Consider the following 18,650-nt stretch of genomic DNA (forward strand, 5'->3'; position numbering starts at 1 on the left):
TCTCTCTCTCTCTCTCTCTCTCTCTCTCTCTCTCTCACACACACACACACACACACACGCATCCATCCATCTATCCTTGTTTATCCAATGACTTGTTAGAAACAGCACAAGCTGTGATACTATTTCTGAAGTGCAGTTGTTGTAAAAGTCAATGTTGTTGTAACGCCTTTAGTGTTCATTTCACCAGGAAATTGCAGTGATACATACAACAAACCACGTAAAAATTATTTTGCAAAATCATATAGGTATAGTAACATGTTTACAGGTATTGTCAATGTTTACTATTATAATTGCTTTTTTCCCAGTTTTATAGCCAGTGGACAGGATATGCATCGTCACATAAAAGAAAAACATTTCAAAGGACATGCACTAACCACTAAGTCACAGCTCTGTCATAATTGCTTTTGTCAATGAAAAGAACATTATGTTAATTCAAAATGTGGGGCACCGGATGCTTCTGTTTCAGATTCTTCACTTACAATAAAGTGTGTGTAGGCGGCAGTAATTCAGCAAGTGTGTGTCGTCATTGTATGCAAAGCCTTTAAAAAAAACTCGTCCTGCAAATCGGATCAGAGAGGCTTTTATAAATGCCATAAAACAAATTGAAATACCACTCGCTGGCCCTCGCCTTACTTTTCAAGGGGCCTGATCACTCTGTGTATTTACCACACAGGTCAATTGCTACTTAAACTGATGTGCAGGTGACATTTAAGCATATTAAAAGCAAATCCATGTTTAGTTGGTTGGGAGCATTTTGAAAGATTATCTTAATATGTAATGTTTGGTGATTAATATTAGTGCATGTCTGTTTCCATAGTTGAATAGTAAAACATTTCCATAAGAGTGTGTTGGTTCTTCAAATTAATTACTCTTCTAAATTAAGGCATTAATTGATTACAAAACCTCAATGAGATTACTGTACATGTCACATGCCTGTCTGCATGTAATGCGAATGCAACAGTTTTATGGTGTTTCATCAACATTATAATGGCGAATCTCAAGAAAGCTTCAAGAACATCATTTATATTTTAAAGGGAATTACAAAGCAACTCAAAATTGAAACATCAGGAAGCATTACAGTAGTAAGAATTTGCTTGATCATTGTGTCATGAAAATAACATCAAAACGCAAATATTTCTTAAGGGTTCTATGGGGTTCTATAGGGTTCTATAGGTTAGGCAATATGTAAATTAAATTTTTTCATATTTGATTCTGGGGTAATATGTATGTATTTTCATGATATTTATCCACAACCAAAAATAAAGTCATCATTATTAATGATCAAATAATAATTCATGTCCAGGCTGTAGTAAAGGACATGACAGCAGGTAATTGTGGACATTTGCGCCCAGCCATCTGTTCATGCTCCCACGCGTCACTGTAACGCTGTTTTCCAACCACATATGCCAGCACTGAGGGTGCACGCCAAATGTACCTGCACACTACACCGTCAGAGATCACTCTATGCACACTGGAGAAAGGAAACAGATCAATCAATGTTGCATTTGCATGGCTTGTGTGTGCATAAAGTCATGGTATTTTCGAAATGGCATAATGTATATTCAGCTGTTTCTATCATAATATAATACTAATTAAACAATGTTTTAAAGTAAATTATTTTGCAATAATGACCAGCTGACTACACACTATCCCACTTTTAGATGGCTACTGAACAACAAATAAATAAATGGACATTAATTATTGATTTGTGTTCAAATTATTTTATTATGTGTAAAGAAAGTGACTCTCTAAAAATATGCTGATGCTATTCAACATAGTTACAAATATAAAAATGCGAAATCTTTGAAAAACCTCATTTAAAACACCTGTCAAATTTGTAGAAATGTAATCTTTCAGTCCACGTTGAATACAGACATAATTAATTTTTTTATTTAAAGCATTTTCCACACAAAAAGGACTCTAAAAACGTAATGTGGTGTAACCATTAAGTAAAAAGTATTAAAAATACATTGCATGCAAGGGCACTTGTTAAGTGTTTGCAGCTTAATTATAACATTTAAAAAACCTTCAAACTAATTTTTAAGGTGAATAAATAATTAATTATTATTAATAAATAAAGTAAACAAATTGAAAAAAAAAAACAGAAATGAGAGGATCTCTTTAGACCCTCATGATTTTGTGTTAATTAAAATATCTATATTTTTGACATTTTTGTAATGATGAAACGATATACAGTATATCAATATCAGTATAAAAATATCAAAAATATATTTTTTTAATTAACACAAAATCACGAGGGTTCTGTTTTTTTTTTTTTTTTACTTTAATTGTTAATAATAATTAATTATTTATTCACCTTAAAAAAAAATTATTTATTAATTTATTTATTGACACATGGCAACAAAATGCCTTCCTACAAGTTGGTTACACACAACATGACTGATTTGGTGGACAAAGGTTCTTCAAATAGTAAAATAAATAAAATTTAAAATAAAATTTGTCACTGCTTATTGCATTTAACTATTTGCATTTAATTGTGAATTGCGTTTTTATTGTATTTTTGAATAATTTAATAGATCTAGACCAAAGAAAGAGCATCACAATATTCATTGACCTATATATAGTAATCATAATAGTAATAATTAATGTTTACTTACACATATATGTACGATTTTGAAACAGATACGTTCACGATTCACTCGGTGGGATTAGAACAAAGAATTCGACATACAAACCTCTATGAAATATTGCAAATGAAGAAATGCTTATGAATGGAATTTGCATTACCAGTCAGAATATGTTTCTGTGTGAAACAATAAAATGAATTATATGATTGGATGGATCGTTCTCTTTTGCAGACTATGTGCTCGAAATCTCACCCTGATTGATTCTTTCAATCCCTTGGGAAAAAAGCAAAAAAACGGATTGCTTTTTCACCTGTGCATTATGGCTGGGAATCAACCAGCTCTTCACCGGCCATCGATTTAAGATCACTGCACATACACACAAACAAGCCACCTCCAATGGGCAGGTGTGAATCAACCACCGAACACTTTTCACACTGACATTTTCTAAGTAATTGAACTTGTGCAGAGGACACAGACATGCAATCTGTATGATAAAAAAAATGGTTTCGTGACATTTTCAAAATAATGCAACATTTGATAAACTGAATAAGAAAGGAGATGCCACTCTATATTTCTCATGATATAATGAATTGTATGTCTTCACAAGACATATTTTACTGTGTCCTGATGTATTCTGATGCCGTTTTTGCAAAGAATGGCTTTTAGAAAATAAGAAATATTATCATGCTACGTTTACTTAGCTTTATAGCAAATATTCAGATCACGCATTTTAAAATAATACATTGAAAAACGTACTGTGGACAGTGGTGACTTATTGAATATTCTGGGTTGAATACAATTTGAAGTTGAATTATCAGCATTTTTGGCATAATAATGATTTCTATAAAAAAATTTAAAACATTTTGACTCACTCCCAGCATAAATAAATAAATACAAATCAATTTGGTTACATTGAGGCACTTACAATGGAACTGAATAGGGCCAATCCTTCGACGTTAAAAACTCAATGATTCAAAAGTATAGCCACAATATGTGAACATTATACGCGTTAACATGATTTTAGTGTGATTACTGTAAATCATTTACTAACCTTACCAGTGTGAAGTTTTATCCAATATTATATATATAACTTAATTGTCATGACAATGAAACCCTGTAATCCAAGTCTTGGAGATAAGTTCTACACAAATAAGATTAGTAAGCGATTTAATCACACTAAAATTGTGTTAACATGTATAATGTTTCCATATTGTGGCCATACTTTTGAAATGACTTGGTTTAGTGTTTACGGACTGGCCCCATTCCAAGGCTGTAGATTTGACTTGAACATTGGGGGGTTACAGTATGAAGAATTTACATGTTTCTGTTGACCATGGTATACATTTTGGGGGATTGGGGGGGTTGTACTTGCTTGTTTTGATTATTGGGGGGTAATAATCAACCATCCCCTTCCCCCCACAATCTACGCCCCTGCACCATTCACTTCCACAGCACGTACCATATTGTAATCGTGATTTATGCTTCTTTTTATAAATAAACACGCTTAAGCATCTTCCAAATGTGAAGGATGTTTTACTGGAAAACACAAAGGTACTGATTATTCCCTGATTTTAATATACAAAAATATTCACCCATTCAGCTGCTTTTTAAAACATGTCTTACATGTCTCAACGGTTAACAGTAAAGTGAAACTCTAGGATAGAACACAAACAATGCACATGTTTACATATACACCAATACTGTAACGAATGAGGTCAGAGTCAGACAAGGGATGAGGATCCAAAATGCGGGTTTATTGATTAAAGGAAACAAACAGGCATGAATAAACAAAACTTCCACGATGGGCAAATGAAAACAAAACACGAAAACACAGGAACTGGAACACAGGCATGGGAGCGAGCACAAACTACGTACAACAGCATTCAACGACAGATAAGGACAAAACCAAAAACCAGGATATAAATACAAAAACATGGGAAAAAGGGGCCAATGAACAAACAGAACACAAACTAGGTGACAAGGTGATTAACAGAAACCAAAGGCAAATTAACAAGGGCAGGTGAAAACAATGAACAGTGAACACGAGGGAAAACAAGACTATGGAGGTACAAGGGTGACAAAAGTGAAAACTAAGGAATAACAAAAGTGACAAAATTACAAACAAAGGGCAACAGTGAGACAAGACAGGGTAACCGTTACATAGCCCCCTCAAGGATCGGATACCAGACGATCAACAAAGCAAAAAACAGGAAGAACAACTGACAAATGACAGGGGGCACAAAGGGCAGACAGGCAGTGCAGGGGGCAACGAGAGGCAGACCGGCAGTCCGGGGGCGACGAGGGGCAGGCAGGCAGTCCAGGGAGCAACGAGGGGCGGACAGGCAGGCCAAGGGGGGCACAAGGGACACGGAGACAGACAAAGGAGGGCGAGAGGGCAGATTAGCAGTCTCTGGGGGTGTGTGCTGGGAACCAGGTCGGGTGGCCTGGGAAGCTTCCACCGGGTAGGGGCGGGTTTAGGTGGACTGGGAGATGGCCGCAGAGCAGGGGCCGGTTCGGGGGGCCTGGGAGGTGGCCACAGGACAGAGGCCGGTTTGGATGGCCTGGGAGCTGGCCACAAGGCAAGGGCCGGTTCAGGGGACCTGGGAGGTGGCCATCGGACAGGGACAGGTCCAGGAGGCCTGGGAGGCAACCTCAGGACAGGGGCAGGTCCCGGAGGCGGAGCTGAGAGGGGCTCTGGAAACGAAGCTGTGGGAGGTTCTGGAGGCCCAGGAGGTGGAGCCAAGTGAGGCGGACCCATGGAAAGCTCTGGAGGAGCAGGAGGCAGAGCTGGGGGAGGCTCTGGGAGCTCAGGAGGCGGAGCTGAGGGAGGCTCTGGGGGCTCAGGAGGCGGAGCTGAGGGAGGCTCAGGAGGCGGGGCTAAGGGAGGCTCTGGAGGCGGGGCTAAGGGAGGCTCTGGAGGCGGGGCTAAGGGAGGCTCTGGAGGCGGGGCTAAGGGAGGCCTAGGAGGTGGAGCCGAGGATGGCTCAGGAGGTGGAGCCGAGGGCGGTGGTGCCGTAGGCAGTTCTAGAGGCGGAGGCCTGGAAGACTCCGGGGACGGAGCCGAGGAAGGCTCTGGAGGCGGAGCCGAGGAAGGCTCTGGAGGCGGAGCCGAGGAAGGCTCTGGAGGCGGAGCCGCAGGAGGCTCGGGAGGCGGAGCCGCAGGAGGCTCGGGAGGCGGAGCCGTAGGAGGCTCGGGAGGCTCTGAGGGCGGAGCCGTCGAAGGCTTGGGTGGCTCTAGAGGCGGAGCCCTGGAAGGCCCGAGAGGCTTGAGGGCCGGAGCCCTGGTAGGCTCGAGAGGCTTGAGGGGCGGAGCCCTGGTAGGCTCGAGAGGCTTGAGGGGCGGAGCCCTGGTAGGCTCGAGGGGCTTGAGGGGCGGAGCCCTGGTAGGCTCGAGGGGCTTGAGGGGCAGAGCCCTGGTAGGCTCGAGAGGCTTGAGGGGCGGAGCCCTGGAAGGCTGAAGAGGCTTGAGGGGCGGAGCCCTGGAAAGCTCGGAGGGCGGAGCTCTGGAAGGCTCGAGAGGCTTGAGAGGCGGAGCCCCAGGAGGCTCGGGAGAAGGAGCTCTGGAAAGCTCGGGAGGCTTGAGAGACAGAGCCCTGGAAGACTCGAGAGACTTGAGAGGCGGAGCCCTGGGAGGCTCGAGAGGCTTGAGCCCAGGTAGGCTCGAGAGGCTTGAGGGGTGGAGCCCTGGAAGGCTCGAGAGGCTTGAGAGGTGGAGCTCTAGGAAGCTCGGAGGGCGGGGCTCTGGAAAGCTCGGGAGGCTTGAGAGACGGAGCCCTGGGAGGCTCGAGAGGCTTGGGGGGGCGGAGCCCTGGTAGGCGCGAGAGGCTTAGGGGGTGGAGCCCTGGTAGGCTCGAGAGGCTTGAGAGGTGGAGCTCTGGGAGGCTCGAGAGGCTTGGGGGACGGAGCCCTGGTAGGCTCGAGAGGCTTGGGGGGCGGAGCCCTGGAAGGCTCGAGAGGCTTGAGAGGTGGAGCTCTGGGAAGCTCGGAGGGCGGAGCTCTGGAAAGCTCAGGAAGCTCGGAAGGCGGGGCTCTGGCAAGCCCAGGAGGCGGAGCTCTGGAAAGCTCAGAAGGTGGAGCTCTGGAAAGCTCGGGAAACTCGGAAAGCGGAGCTCTGGAAAGCTCGGGAAACTCGGAAGGCGGAGCTCTGGAAAGCTCGGGAGGAGGAGCCCTAGAAGACTCGAGAGACTTGAGAGACTTGGGAAGCGGAGCCCTGGAAGACTCGGGTGGAGGAGCCCTGGAAGGCTCGAGAGGTGCTGGCTTTAGGATGGGCACGACCACTGGCGCTGGCTCTTGGACGGACCTGGCTACTGGCACTGGCTCAGGGACGGTCACGGCCACTGGCGCTGGCTCAGGGACGGTCGAGGCTACAGGCGCTGGCTCAGGGACGGTCGAGGCTACAGGCGCTGGCTCAGGGACGGTCGAGGCTACAGGCGCTGGCTCAGGGACGGTCGAGGCTACAGGCGCTGGCTCAGGGACGGTCGAGGCTACAGGCGCTGGCTCAGGGACGGTCGAGGCTACAGGCGCTGGCTCACAGTGACATGCGAGGGCTCTAGCTCGCTCACCGTGGCTGACGAGGACTCAGGCTCGCTCACAGTGACATGCGTGGGCTCTAGCTCGCTCACCGTGGCTGACGAGGACTCAGGCTCGCTCACAGTGACATGCGTGGGCTTTAGCTCACTCACCGTGACATGCGTGGGCTCTGGCTCGCAGACCGGGGCTGGCGCGGGCAGGGAGGCGGAAGCCCGTCTTCTCTCCCTCCTCCGGGCAGACGAAGTGGGCCGCGCTGGCTCATGGAAGGCGACTGGCGATGCTGGAACGCTGTTCCTGGTCGGCGTGACTTCAGGCTCGCTGGCCAGGGCAGGCGTAGGCTCTGGCTTGCAGACCGGGGTAGGCGTGACAGGAGGAGCCCCGGCCGGCTGAAGGGTCTCCACAGTGGGTGGAGAGGTAGGGTCCTTCTCGGCGAAGCCCACGGTGTACGGCGAGCCGCAGACCAGTAAGGTCGCCTCTAGGAAGTCGTGGAGAGTCCAATCACGCGTAGCCGGAGGCAAACACTCCCTGAGCGAAACGTGTAAAGTGTCCCTGAAGAAAACCACCAGGGCTGAGTCCGGGAAGTCCGTGAACTTCGCCAGCGCGAGGAAGTCGCTGATGTGGTCTTCAACAGGGCGGTCCTCTTGTTTGAGGCTGAGCAACCGGTAGTTGGCCCGAATAACCGCTGGATCCATTGTGTGGTCTGTCGTTCTGTAACGAATGAGGTCGGAGTCAGACAAGGGATGAGGATCCAAATGCGGGTTTATTGATTAAAGGAAACAAACAAACTACCACGATGGGCAAATGAAAACAAAACACGAAAACACAGGAACTGGAACACGGGAACACAGGCATGGAATAAACAAAACTACCACGATGGGCAAATGAAAACAAAACACGAAAACACAGGAACTGGAACACGGGAACACAGGCATGGGAGCGAGCACAAACTACGTACAACAGCATTCAACGACAGACAAGAACAAAACCAAAAACCAGGATATAAATACAAAAACATGGGGAAAAGGGGCCAATGAACAAACAGAACACAAACTAGGTGACAAGGTGATTAACAGAAACCAAAGGCAAATTAACAAGGGCAGGTGAAAACAATGAACAGTGAACACGAGGGAAAACAAGACTATGGAGGTACAAGGGTGACAAAAGTGAAAACTAAGGAATAACAAAAGTGACAAAATTACAAACAAAGGGCAACAGTGAGACAAGACAGGGTAACCGTTACAAATACGCTGATAACTACCAAAACTCAACTTATTAAAAAAAATCTGACCATGCAAGAAAACCGTGTTTGCAAGAGAATTCAAAGAATTGGATTATGCCATGCACACAACACTTGCGCACATTGGATGAGCCGGTAACTGTGTTCACATGCAACGCAAAATCGGGGTAATGGGTAAAAATGTACATGAGCTTAGTGGATTTTGCTTAAACCGTTTATGACCTTACACTGATAAATGAAAGCCGTTTAAGGCATTTAAATTACCACGCAAGTTGTCGGCTTATTAAACCTAACTGGTGGAAAATTATGCATGCTATGTGTCTCAGACTCACTTGCACACACACAAACACACAGTGCATGCCGTTGCAGCTCAAAAGAAAGAATGATGCTTTGAGTATCTATCATTTTGACCTCTTTCTATCTTCTCTTTCTGTCCCTGATTCACTACGCTCTTATGAAACACAGAATGCATGCCTGCCGCCGTGTGTCATCTCACTGATGGCGTGTGTGAGTTTGTTTGCGAGTTATTTTGAGCTGCAGCATCAATGCAGGACCTGTCAGCGTGGGAAGGTTAATAAGCCCCGAGACTTCAGAGTATTCGCCTTTCTTCAGTACAGATTTGTTCCTGTGCTAGCGGAGGGGAGGGTGGCGCTTAGACATGTTGTGTTTTGGGATTCTTAGTACACATTGCATCAAACAGCATTAACAGAAAACAGGATATGAAAAATGAAGTCTGAATGCACCAAGACATGCGGTGGGTGGCAAAGTTGGGTCTGATGTTACAAAGGCTTCGGGCACTTCTTATCAACACAGTTGTAGAGTGAGTGTGCTATATAGGTGTTGAACCACCTTGTGCAGCTGTTGAATACAGAACGAAAATAAGCTCTTTGAAATGTTGACTCAATGTTTTACGTTTGAGAGATTGTTAACCAAAGAGCTTATTTAATACAAAATGTTGTGTAATACACACTCAGCACACAACATTGTCTGCATTTGGTGAAAAACGTTAAGCCAATTTAGTTTTTTCAGTATGAGTTAATTATGAAACAATCTAAATTGGTATGCTGGAATGAGATGGAGTTGTAACTTGTAACGCTGTCACCCCCCAAAAATCACGCCAATTTAAGCTGAAGTGTGTATTTTCTGCACCACTAGCGTCGCCATACAGGATTGCAAAAGTAAACATTGTGTTCAAACCACTTTCCAAATATGCCCCCGTCTGCCATGATCAAACAAACCCCCAACTCATGCCATTGGTTGATTCAGTGTTGTTGTGTCAGGCTGGATGGGTCGCTCAAACCAAACAGAGAAATATTTATAGCGCCACAGAGACATAGTGTTTACAGTTTTCGAGAAAATTAACCTACATGTGGCTTTCTTATAGTTGTCTCCGTATATTAAGCTGGGATAAGATATTAAATAAATAAGATGGGTTTTTTAACACCGAAAAGTTACAAATTTAGCTTTAATGATTTCGTTTTTAATCCGACCTTTCCAGGTTAAAAAGCTATCTAAAAATTTGCCAACTAAAAAACACAATTTTCTTTATGCAGAATTCTGGGTCAGTTCAACAGGATGTTCATTTAGGTTCATGCAGTGTCACATTTGGTGGTTTGTAACCAGATGTGACACAGCAATTTTCAAAATGTATATATATATATATATATATATATATATATATATATATATATATATATACAACAGTTAGTTCCGGTCCTCGATTGGTCGAGAGATGTTCCACGAGCACTGATGGTCTGACACCATCAGCACTCAGACACTTCACTGTGTGTATCACTCCGCTTGTGTTCGTGCCTTTCTAAACTAAAATGTAAGAGCAGTGCAGATCTGTTAAGAGCTATGGTTTGTCTTTATTTTTATTTTTTTTGACATTACATATGTTAGCCAGCAGGTGGTGGCAAAAGATAATTTTTGTTTGTAATATGAGCCATTTGGTGACGTGAAGCGTATCCGCATCAGCCGTTTACATACAACAGCTCTTTGTGATCGCTTACTACACTTACTACACTACACTACTAAAGCTAGGAAATAGCTTTATGCCGCTTTAAACGAATAACTTAAGCATTACGGCTCATCACAGCTGAGAGACACAACAGACTTATTGCATTTAACTATTTGCTTTTAATTGTGAATTGCGTTTTTAATGTATTTTTGAATAATTTAATAGTTTTAGACCAAAGAAAGAGCATCACGACATTTGACCTACATATAGTAATCGTAATAGTAATAATTCATGATTAATTACACAACGGGTGCTGTTTAAAATGGCAGAGGACATTGCGGTTTCTATACCGTGAATAGGGAGAAATACCCTTGGGTGCTATTTTTCCACTAATACAGCTGATCTTCAGAAAGCTGACAGCATCTCTGCTTGGGTATGGCAACAGGTGTTCGCACACGCTCCATCTCTCTCTCTCTCTCTCACTCTCTCACACACACACACACACACACACACACACACATCCATCAATGTTTATCCAATAACTTGTTCGAAACAGCACAAACCATTATACTATTTCTGAAGTGACATTTTTTAATTACTAACGAAGGTTTGGACGCATCAGTTGGTTAATTAATTACCAGTAACGGCAGATTCTGATCCATAGCGTAAGAAAGTAGTTTTTATGTTATTATGACCGTACTCAGTTTTTCCTAATTTTTTAAAATGTTCTTGTTCATTGAACTGTTGTATATAAGCAATATCACACTCGTAATCCTGTTATATGGCCCTAAATCAGCACTGCTGAGATTACTTATGGCACTCGGCCTGTGGCTGAATCACAGCAGTGCTGATGTAGGGCCATATCGCACTCTTGTTCATGTGATATTGCTTAAATACACACATATATATATATTTTTTGTGCAAACCAATAAAATCACACCCAATCAGAATGGAATATTTTTAGGGCCAATGTATATTTTAGGTCTTTTTATTTTAGGCTGCACTTCTCTACCATATATATCATTAAATGCTATGAAGTTAAAGGAATATTCAGAGTTCAGTACAAGTTAAACTAAATCGACAGCATTTGTGGCATAATATCACAAAAATTTTGTTTGACTCGTCCCTCCTTTTCTTAAAAAAAAAAATGTAAATCACAGTTACTGTAAGGTTCGGTTCAGAAAACATGGAATAAATCACTCAAGTCATATGGATTACCTTCATGCACCCTTTATGTACTTTTTGGAACTTAAATGTTTGGACCCCATTGACTTTGACTGGGATGGTATGGACAAACAGACATCATACATCCTTAAAAAAAAAACTTTGTTTTTGTTCTACAGAGGAAACAAAGTCATACAAGTTTCAGATGGCAGAAGGGTGAGTAAATGATGAGAGAATTACAATTTTGGGGTGAATTATTTCCTTAAAACGGTGCTCAACATCACCCCCTACTTGGTCACGATGCACAGTGGATGCATCTGAAAAAGTAGGCAGCTGACATGCTATCTAATCAGTCAATGGCTTAACCGACAGCATTTTTGAATGAATGGAACTCCTAACATAAACTGATCTTAGAACAGTTTGAAAAGCACCTTATTTTCATTCTACCCTTGTATACAGCATCAAAAAGCAGCATTTTCCAGTTTTCGGATGCATCTCCTATTCGCAAAGCGGTCACAATATGTCACATCGCTGAAATTTGTTATGTTATTTGTTACTGGTTACAACACAGAGTCAGTCTGGTTATAAAATGGCAGAACAGCAATGAGACCACAACTATATGTTAAATAGAGAATTACAGTCATTAACGGCTCATTATTTAAAAGATCTATTTGTCTGCCATTGCACGCCTCTCTGATCACTCGCCGTTGTATGTCTGTTTCAGTAAGACCCTGTTGAGAAAACATCATGTTGATGTGAGACAGAGATGTTATCTGATGATCTTTAATTCATTTAAACATCAGGTCAGTAGCTGGTAACTTGTGCTTGTAAATATAACATATTCCAAATGACCTCAACAGTCTGCAGTTCTCCCCTGAAATGAGCTGACAAAGTCATTATTCCCCCCAACCCCCATTTTCCTGATTAATGGATCCTTCCAAAAAAAGCATTAATATCATGCGGGAGTTCATTTTTTCACAAGATAATTTTGTTTCTATATTTGTGGTCAGAAATGTCCTGGGGTTTGAGCAATGAGTAATGGCTGTTATTACAAATTCAGTGAAGCTGTGGCAAGTTCATTTATTACTGTATTAGTCTTGAAATCTTTTTGCAGATCTTTGTTCATAAATGAGCCTGCAGCACGAGCTTGGCGATTATACCTTAAATGGTTACAAGCAAACACAAATTTGATGTAAAAAGCAGAAAACAAGCCATGTTTGCCCATTAAATCACTGGTTTGAGGATTATTGCAATTGCAAATAAATCAAAAAAATAAAGTAATACATAAATAATACTTAAATACTAATAAATATAGGAAATACATCAGTAATTTATTTCGTCTTGAGTGACATTCAGCAATAGGTGTCAAACTAATGCACTTGCAATGTGTTAGTCTGTGTTCTGGTACTATGTTCTCATTAGCATATTCATTAGTGTGATTTGCATTGATTAAGTATGCATTAGCAAAGAGGAGATGTGGGGAGCCGATAGGTAAAATAACTTGTGAAGTTGGGTCAAAAAGTCTTTTTAGTTTTCGTTAACACTCAAATACAGTTACTTTGTTAAAATTAGTTTATAACATTAGTTAACATGAACTAACAATGAACAAACATTTTACAGCATTTATCAATCTTGATCAACATAAACTAACACATTTTTTAAATCAAAAGTTGTATATGTTAATATTTTTTTAATGCACTATGAACTAACATGAACTAAAAATGAACAATTCTATTTTTATTAACAAACATGGACAAAGATTAACAAATGCTGTTAAAAATATATATATTGTTCATTGATAGTTCATAGTAACATGGTAAAGCATTTACTACCATGTTAACAAAAGTAACCTTGTTTTAATATAATATAATATTTTATATTAGAAATTATATTATCAGCAAAACAATTTGATGTAATATGTTGAATACAGAATCATTTTTAGTATTTTTTTGTGAGCTAAGTTCAATGTAAACAATGCAATTTTTTATAAATCAGTTAACCTGGTCAGTGTCACAAATTTGCTTACATGTTATTAGTGACCTGGAAATAGTTCAAAATCTTAAACACCCCAGGTTTAAATTAGATTTTGAATGCCAGTGTGGACACCACTGTAACCCTAAAACCAATAGTACAGAGCACAGAACAATCAGTCCAATCATCTACTTCATCAGATAACACATGCACATTCTGAATTATTCTATCATGCATGAGATATTTCGGGCGCATAGTATTTTTAGCCTAAAGCGGAAATTGTGACTCATATGAGGACCTTTGTGTGTCATTTGATGTAAACCAGAAAGTGCTATAATTTATAAGTTAATATAGAAATGAACTTGTACATTAAGGGGCAATATTTGCCTCCTGGATTTGATTCTCAGAAGCATATTTGTACCTTTATGAGGGCGTTATTTTTAATTTAAATTAATTTTTATTTTACAACCATTAAAAAAATAAACTGTCTCATTTGTTTATGTCAAATATGTAATTCATTAATTAATACAAATTCTTAAAATTGACAATTGAATACCTCTTAACCAAATAATGCATTCAACTTCATCTAATTTGTATAATTAGGACTATAATGGAATATTAAGAACTATAATAGATGTTAAAAAAAATATAAACAAGATTTTATTACGAGGGCACATTTAGAATTTTGGTGGCATTTTGTCTTTTTTGCTGCCATTTTTTGCCCCGAGCCCCCTAAATATTGGACCCTGATCATTACAATGGTACACACGTTGAACTGAGATGATCTTTAGCAGACACAGTCTTTGCCTCTCAATTTTCATCTCTCTCCAGCAGAGTAGTCTGTAATCAGGCCAAGGGTAGAGAGAGAGAGAGAGAGAGAGAGAGACTCGTGTGTGTGTGTGTGTGTGTGTGTGTGTGTGTGTGTGTGTGTGTGTGTGTGTGTGTGTGTGTGTGTGTTTGGGTGGTTTACAAGGACTTTTTTAAGGTTACACACTGGTAATTACAAGGGTATTATGCTATAAATGTGGTTGATGGGGAAATTGCTAGTGTCCCCATAATTCAATTAGCTTAAAAAACATACTAAACAATGTAAAAATGCCAAAATATTTTGGTGAGGGTCAGGTATAGTGGTAGGGTTAGGGCTAATAGTTTGTACAGTATAAAAATAATTATGTCTATGGAGAGTCCTCATAAGAATAGCCGTGGTGGCGTAGTGGGCTAAAGCACAGAACTGGTAAGCGGAAGGTTGCCGGTTTGATCCCCACAGCCGCCATAATTGTGTCCTTGAGCAAGGCACTTAACTCCAGGTTGTTCCAGGGGTGTTGTCCCTGTAATTTGTGCACTGTAAGTAGCTTTGAATAAAAGTGTCTAGAATATGCATAAATGTAAAAATTTTTTTTTTGTGTGGGTGGGTGTGTGTGTTGATGTCTCAGAAAGACAGTGGCTGTGTAAATGGTTTTTTGAGAGGAGAGCACAAAAAAGAAAAAGGAAATGAGGGCGAACAAGATAGAAAGAGAGCATAGAGACAGAGGAAGAGAGAGAGAGAGCAGTCTTTTTTTGCAGTTCAGTGCCTGGACTAAAAGCACTGGGAAATTATGCAAAAATTGCTGCTCAAAACACTTAGCATGCACACCTAGCAGTCAGGATATTTCTAATGAGCACTATATTATTAACACCATGATGTTTGCTGATGGATTTGAGCCAGACATTAACCTGCAATCAGACGGTGTTTGAAACGAGAGCCGCTGTCTTACCTGGAGCAAATCACAGCTATATTAGCATTTCAGTGTCAACTCTTTGATTAAACGCCTTCATTAATAATAATAAAAAAACGTCTGTGTAATTACTACATTTTGTGAATGGCCTTGCATATTATCTGAGGATGAAATTACTTCAAATGAGCTTCATCAAAAGGATCAATTGTTTCTTTTACAGACAGATTTTAAATGGCTCTCAAGGGAGCAACAACAAGATGGACAAGTTGACCTGGTTACTTCCAAATAATGCATATTGTGGGCATATTGTTCTAAAGGTGTGGTCACACTACAATTTGTGCTCCATTCACTCCCATTCAAACGCATCTAAACGTGGGAGACCAGAAGCGCAAGCTCATGCAAAGGCATTTTGCATTCCGCTGCATACAAATGTTAAAGTTTGGTGAACTCTGACCTGCGAATCTGGACAAGACGTTACCAATAGAGGATTGAAATGTCACACACTGACCACTCGGCTCGATTGAAAGAATGCATATAAAAGTGTGTGATTGTATATTTAAGCATTTTTAACATTGTATTACTTGTTATTTTCTTTATATATATGGTGCCCAAAATATTTTGTATGCTCAAAGTCTAGATTGACCAGCCATTAAGAATTTGGGGGTTTGTAAACAAACTGAAACTGAGCAGTCGGTATTTTTACATGCACTTTAAAAGTTCGATTTAAGCCGGAATAAAATGATGTGAACATGCTTTAGTCTGTCTGAACAGTACAATTTTTGCAAAGTCAGAGTAACAGATCTAGAAAATGTTGTTGTAGCTCGACTTCATCCAGCATACATATATGTTCATTGGACCTCAACTGGCCTCGGTGTTGTGCGTGTGCTCCGAAAGACAGTGGCGACATGCAATGTGCATTGAATAGTTTCTCAGCTGCCGTCCTTCTCTCAAATATTCAATTACACATTGTGTCATGTGTACTTGGACAAACACTAGCTTAACTGCTAAAAAATCTGCTTGATTTGAACAAAAATCACATTCGAAAAATGTACAATTATTTTCCTTCGATATTGCAATTGCTAATAATTGTGATTAATGGAATTTACATTAAAATATTTATTTTGGCTTGATCAACATGCATGCCATATTTTATATGTCGGCTACTCTTCCAAAAGCAAGCTGGGAACTGAGTTCCTGAATGACTTTATTGATGTTCTGTACATCAGTAACTCAAGACTACTTGCCTAAATGGCCAACCTCACTTTGGCCTTCTTAGAAGCTTCTAGAAACATATTTTCAGAGGTGAGAAACTGACTTGTCTGTGATTTATTTCAACGCTCAGCCACAGCACAAAATAAAACAATAAAAAAAATATCCTTTAATGTTTTCGTTAAATCTAAAATTAAAGGAATAATCTGGGATTGATTCAAGTTTAGCTCAATCAACAGCATTTGTGGCATAATAGTGTTTTTATGTTTAAATAATAGTGATTTGAAAAAAAAAGAAAAACTTGTGACTCCAGTCAGGCAAGTTAAGCAACCAATTGGCCTGTTTGCTAGGGTGATTAGAGTCACATTGGTTTAACCTCCTCTTGGATGTGCGCGGATGCCGCGGAGGATAGCATGAGCCTCCACACGTGCTAGGTCTACGGGAATGTGCTCAACAAGCCACGTGATAAGATGCATGGATTGATGGTCTCGGACGCAGAGGCAACTGAGATTCGTCCTCCGCCACCCAGATTGAGGCGAGTCACTACGTCACCACGAGGACCTAGAGCGCATTGGGAATTGAGCACGTGAATGGAGCCAATTTGTTAACTTTAAAATACTCACTTGTTCAAAATTAAAGCCACAAGACATAAACAATATGTGTGATAATATTATTGTAGTGTGATAAAATCGCTTACATTCTGTGTTAAGTTATATCCAATTTTACCACTTTGTTGCCATAAAAACGTAAACCCTCTAATCCTGGTAAACAACAATTTAAACAACTTTACAGCTCAAATACTATACAAGTTTTAACAGAAGAATCACTGTAATTGCTGTAAACCAGGAATTTTCAATAAAAAAATTTGCGTCAACATGAGTAAGACCTAAATGGGCTGCTTTAATTGACGCTTCACGATTAGTTAATTGTGGCTGCTGTAAATGTAATCTTGATTATTTATTCGAATAATTGTGCAGCCACATGCACTTACGTACCAATGAAATGCATTTGACCAATGCTGCAACGATGAACCCCAAAAGCACAAGATAGCGATTACAATCTAGGATAAAGATCTGGGTCAAAGTCACCTAACATGTCATTTAGCAGACACTTTTATCTGAAGCGACTTCCTGCACACTTGGACTAACCCTGGACCAACTTAGGCTTAAGTGTCCCACTCAAGGCTGCAAATGGTGACCTTTCAGGGTTTAAACTCCATAACCTTTCAACTACCAGCCTAAACTCCACCAAACCTCCAACCCTAATTTTTAAACCCTTGACCCTCTGCCTCTTTATCAAATCTAGACATGTTGCCAGTTCTGGTCCTAATCTTTTGTTGTTGAGAAACCCAAACCCACATCCTCGGGGACACAGACATATAGGTCCACTCACCGCCATCATCCTCATCAAAGGAGTTCATGCAGGGGAAGTAGATTGCCAGGGCCTCGAAGGATGCTGACAAGCTGATGCGACTCTGCGAACGTTCCATGTACAGTCCCGGCGTTGGTGCCGGTGCCGTGTCCGCCGGCTTGGGCAGGCGAGCCTGGGCATTCTTCACGCGGAGCACGGCACGTGGCGTCTTGGCTAACTTTCACCGGCCCCTTCGCCAGCCACGAATAAAAGAGAAAAACCAAACGTCAAAACCCCCAACAGGTCAGTCCCCTGTACGTCCCAGCAGACCTGGTTTGGCTTCAAGAATCTCTTCAAGTTCCTCTGACAAGGTGATGTCCAGACTTCTCAGAGAGTGGTTACTTTCAGTCCTTTTTTTTTTCGTCCAGGTCTTCAGGAATAATGAGGAAGGCAAATTAGAATATAGAGAGTCTGTTGTGAGCTGTATCTGGTTCAGAGAACATGATCTGTTGCTTTTCCCTCTCTGGCTGTGCCCTCATTCGGCTGTGCACTGGATGGATGGATGGATGTTTGGATAGCATATAACGTGGCGTGAAGGAGAGGAGGAGAGATGGAGAGAGAGGAGGGAGATGGGAGTGAAGAGAAAGACGGAGAGAGAGGGGAGAAAAGGTTCTCACCATTCTAGCAGTCTGATGCTCATTCACTTTATTCCGCGTTGAGCTCTTTGTGGAGACAAAAAGGGGGAGGATACACCCAAGAGCTGTTGCTGGGATTACGAATATTGGCCAGTCAGAGGATGGATGTCAGGATGTGGGTGTGGCCACAGTCTACAGGCACAAAAGCTGTGAGAGAACATCTTTCATGCCTTCACCGACAGCAAGCGTCCCTCTGTCTCTCTCCAATAACATGGTCAAATGGAAATCTTG

At 41.4% G+C, this 18,650-nt stretch overlaps 1 protein-coding gene across 2 annotated transcripts in view; it reads right to left on the bottom strand.

The window, feature by feature from the left end:
• The window catches only part of LOC127653613 (regulating synaptic membrane exocytosis protein 4-like), a 39,560-nt gene extending 21,138 nt beyond the window's left edge, over positions 1-18,422 (bottom strand). For both annotated transcript variants that reach the window (XM_052140349.1, XM_052140348.1), the window contains exon 1: positions 17,767-18,422. In XM_052140349.1, the coding sequence (XP_051996309.1) occupies positions 17,767-17,863 (97 nt within the window). In that variant the 5' untranslated portion in view covers positions 17,864-18,422. The remainder of the gene's footprint in view (positions 1-17,766) is intronic.
• Positions 18,423-18,650: the final 228 nt, after the last annotated feature.

Source organism: Xyrauchen texanus, chromosome 13, assembly GCF_025860055.1.
Source record: "Xyrauchen texanus isolate HMW12.3.18 chromosome 13, RBS_HiC_50CHRs, whole genome shotgun sequence".
Classification (NCBI taxonomy): Eukaryota; Metazoa; Chordata; class Actinopteri; order Cypriniformes; family Catostomidae; genus Xyrauchen; species Xyrauchen texanus.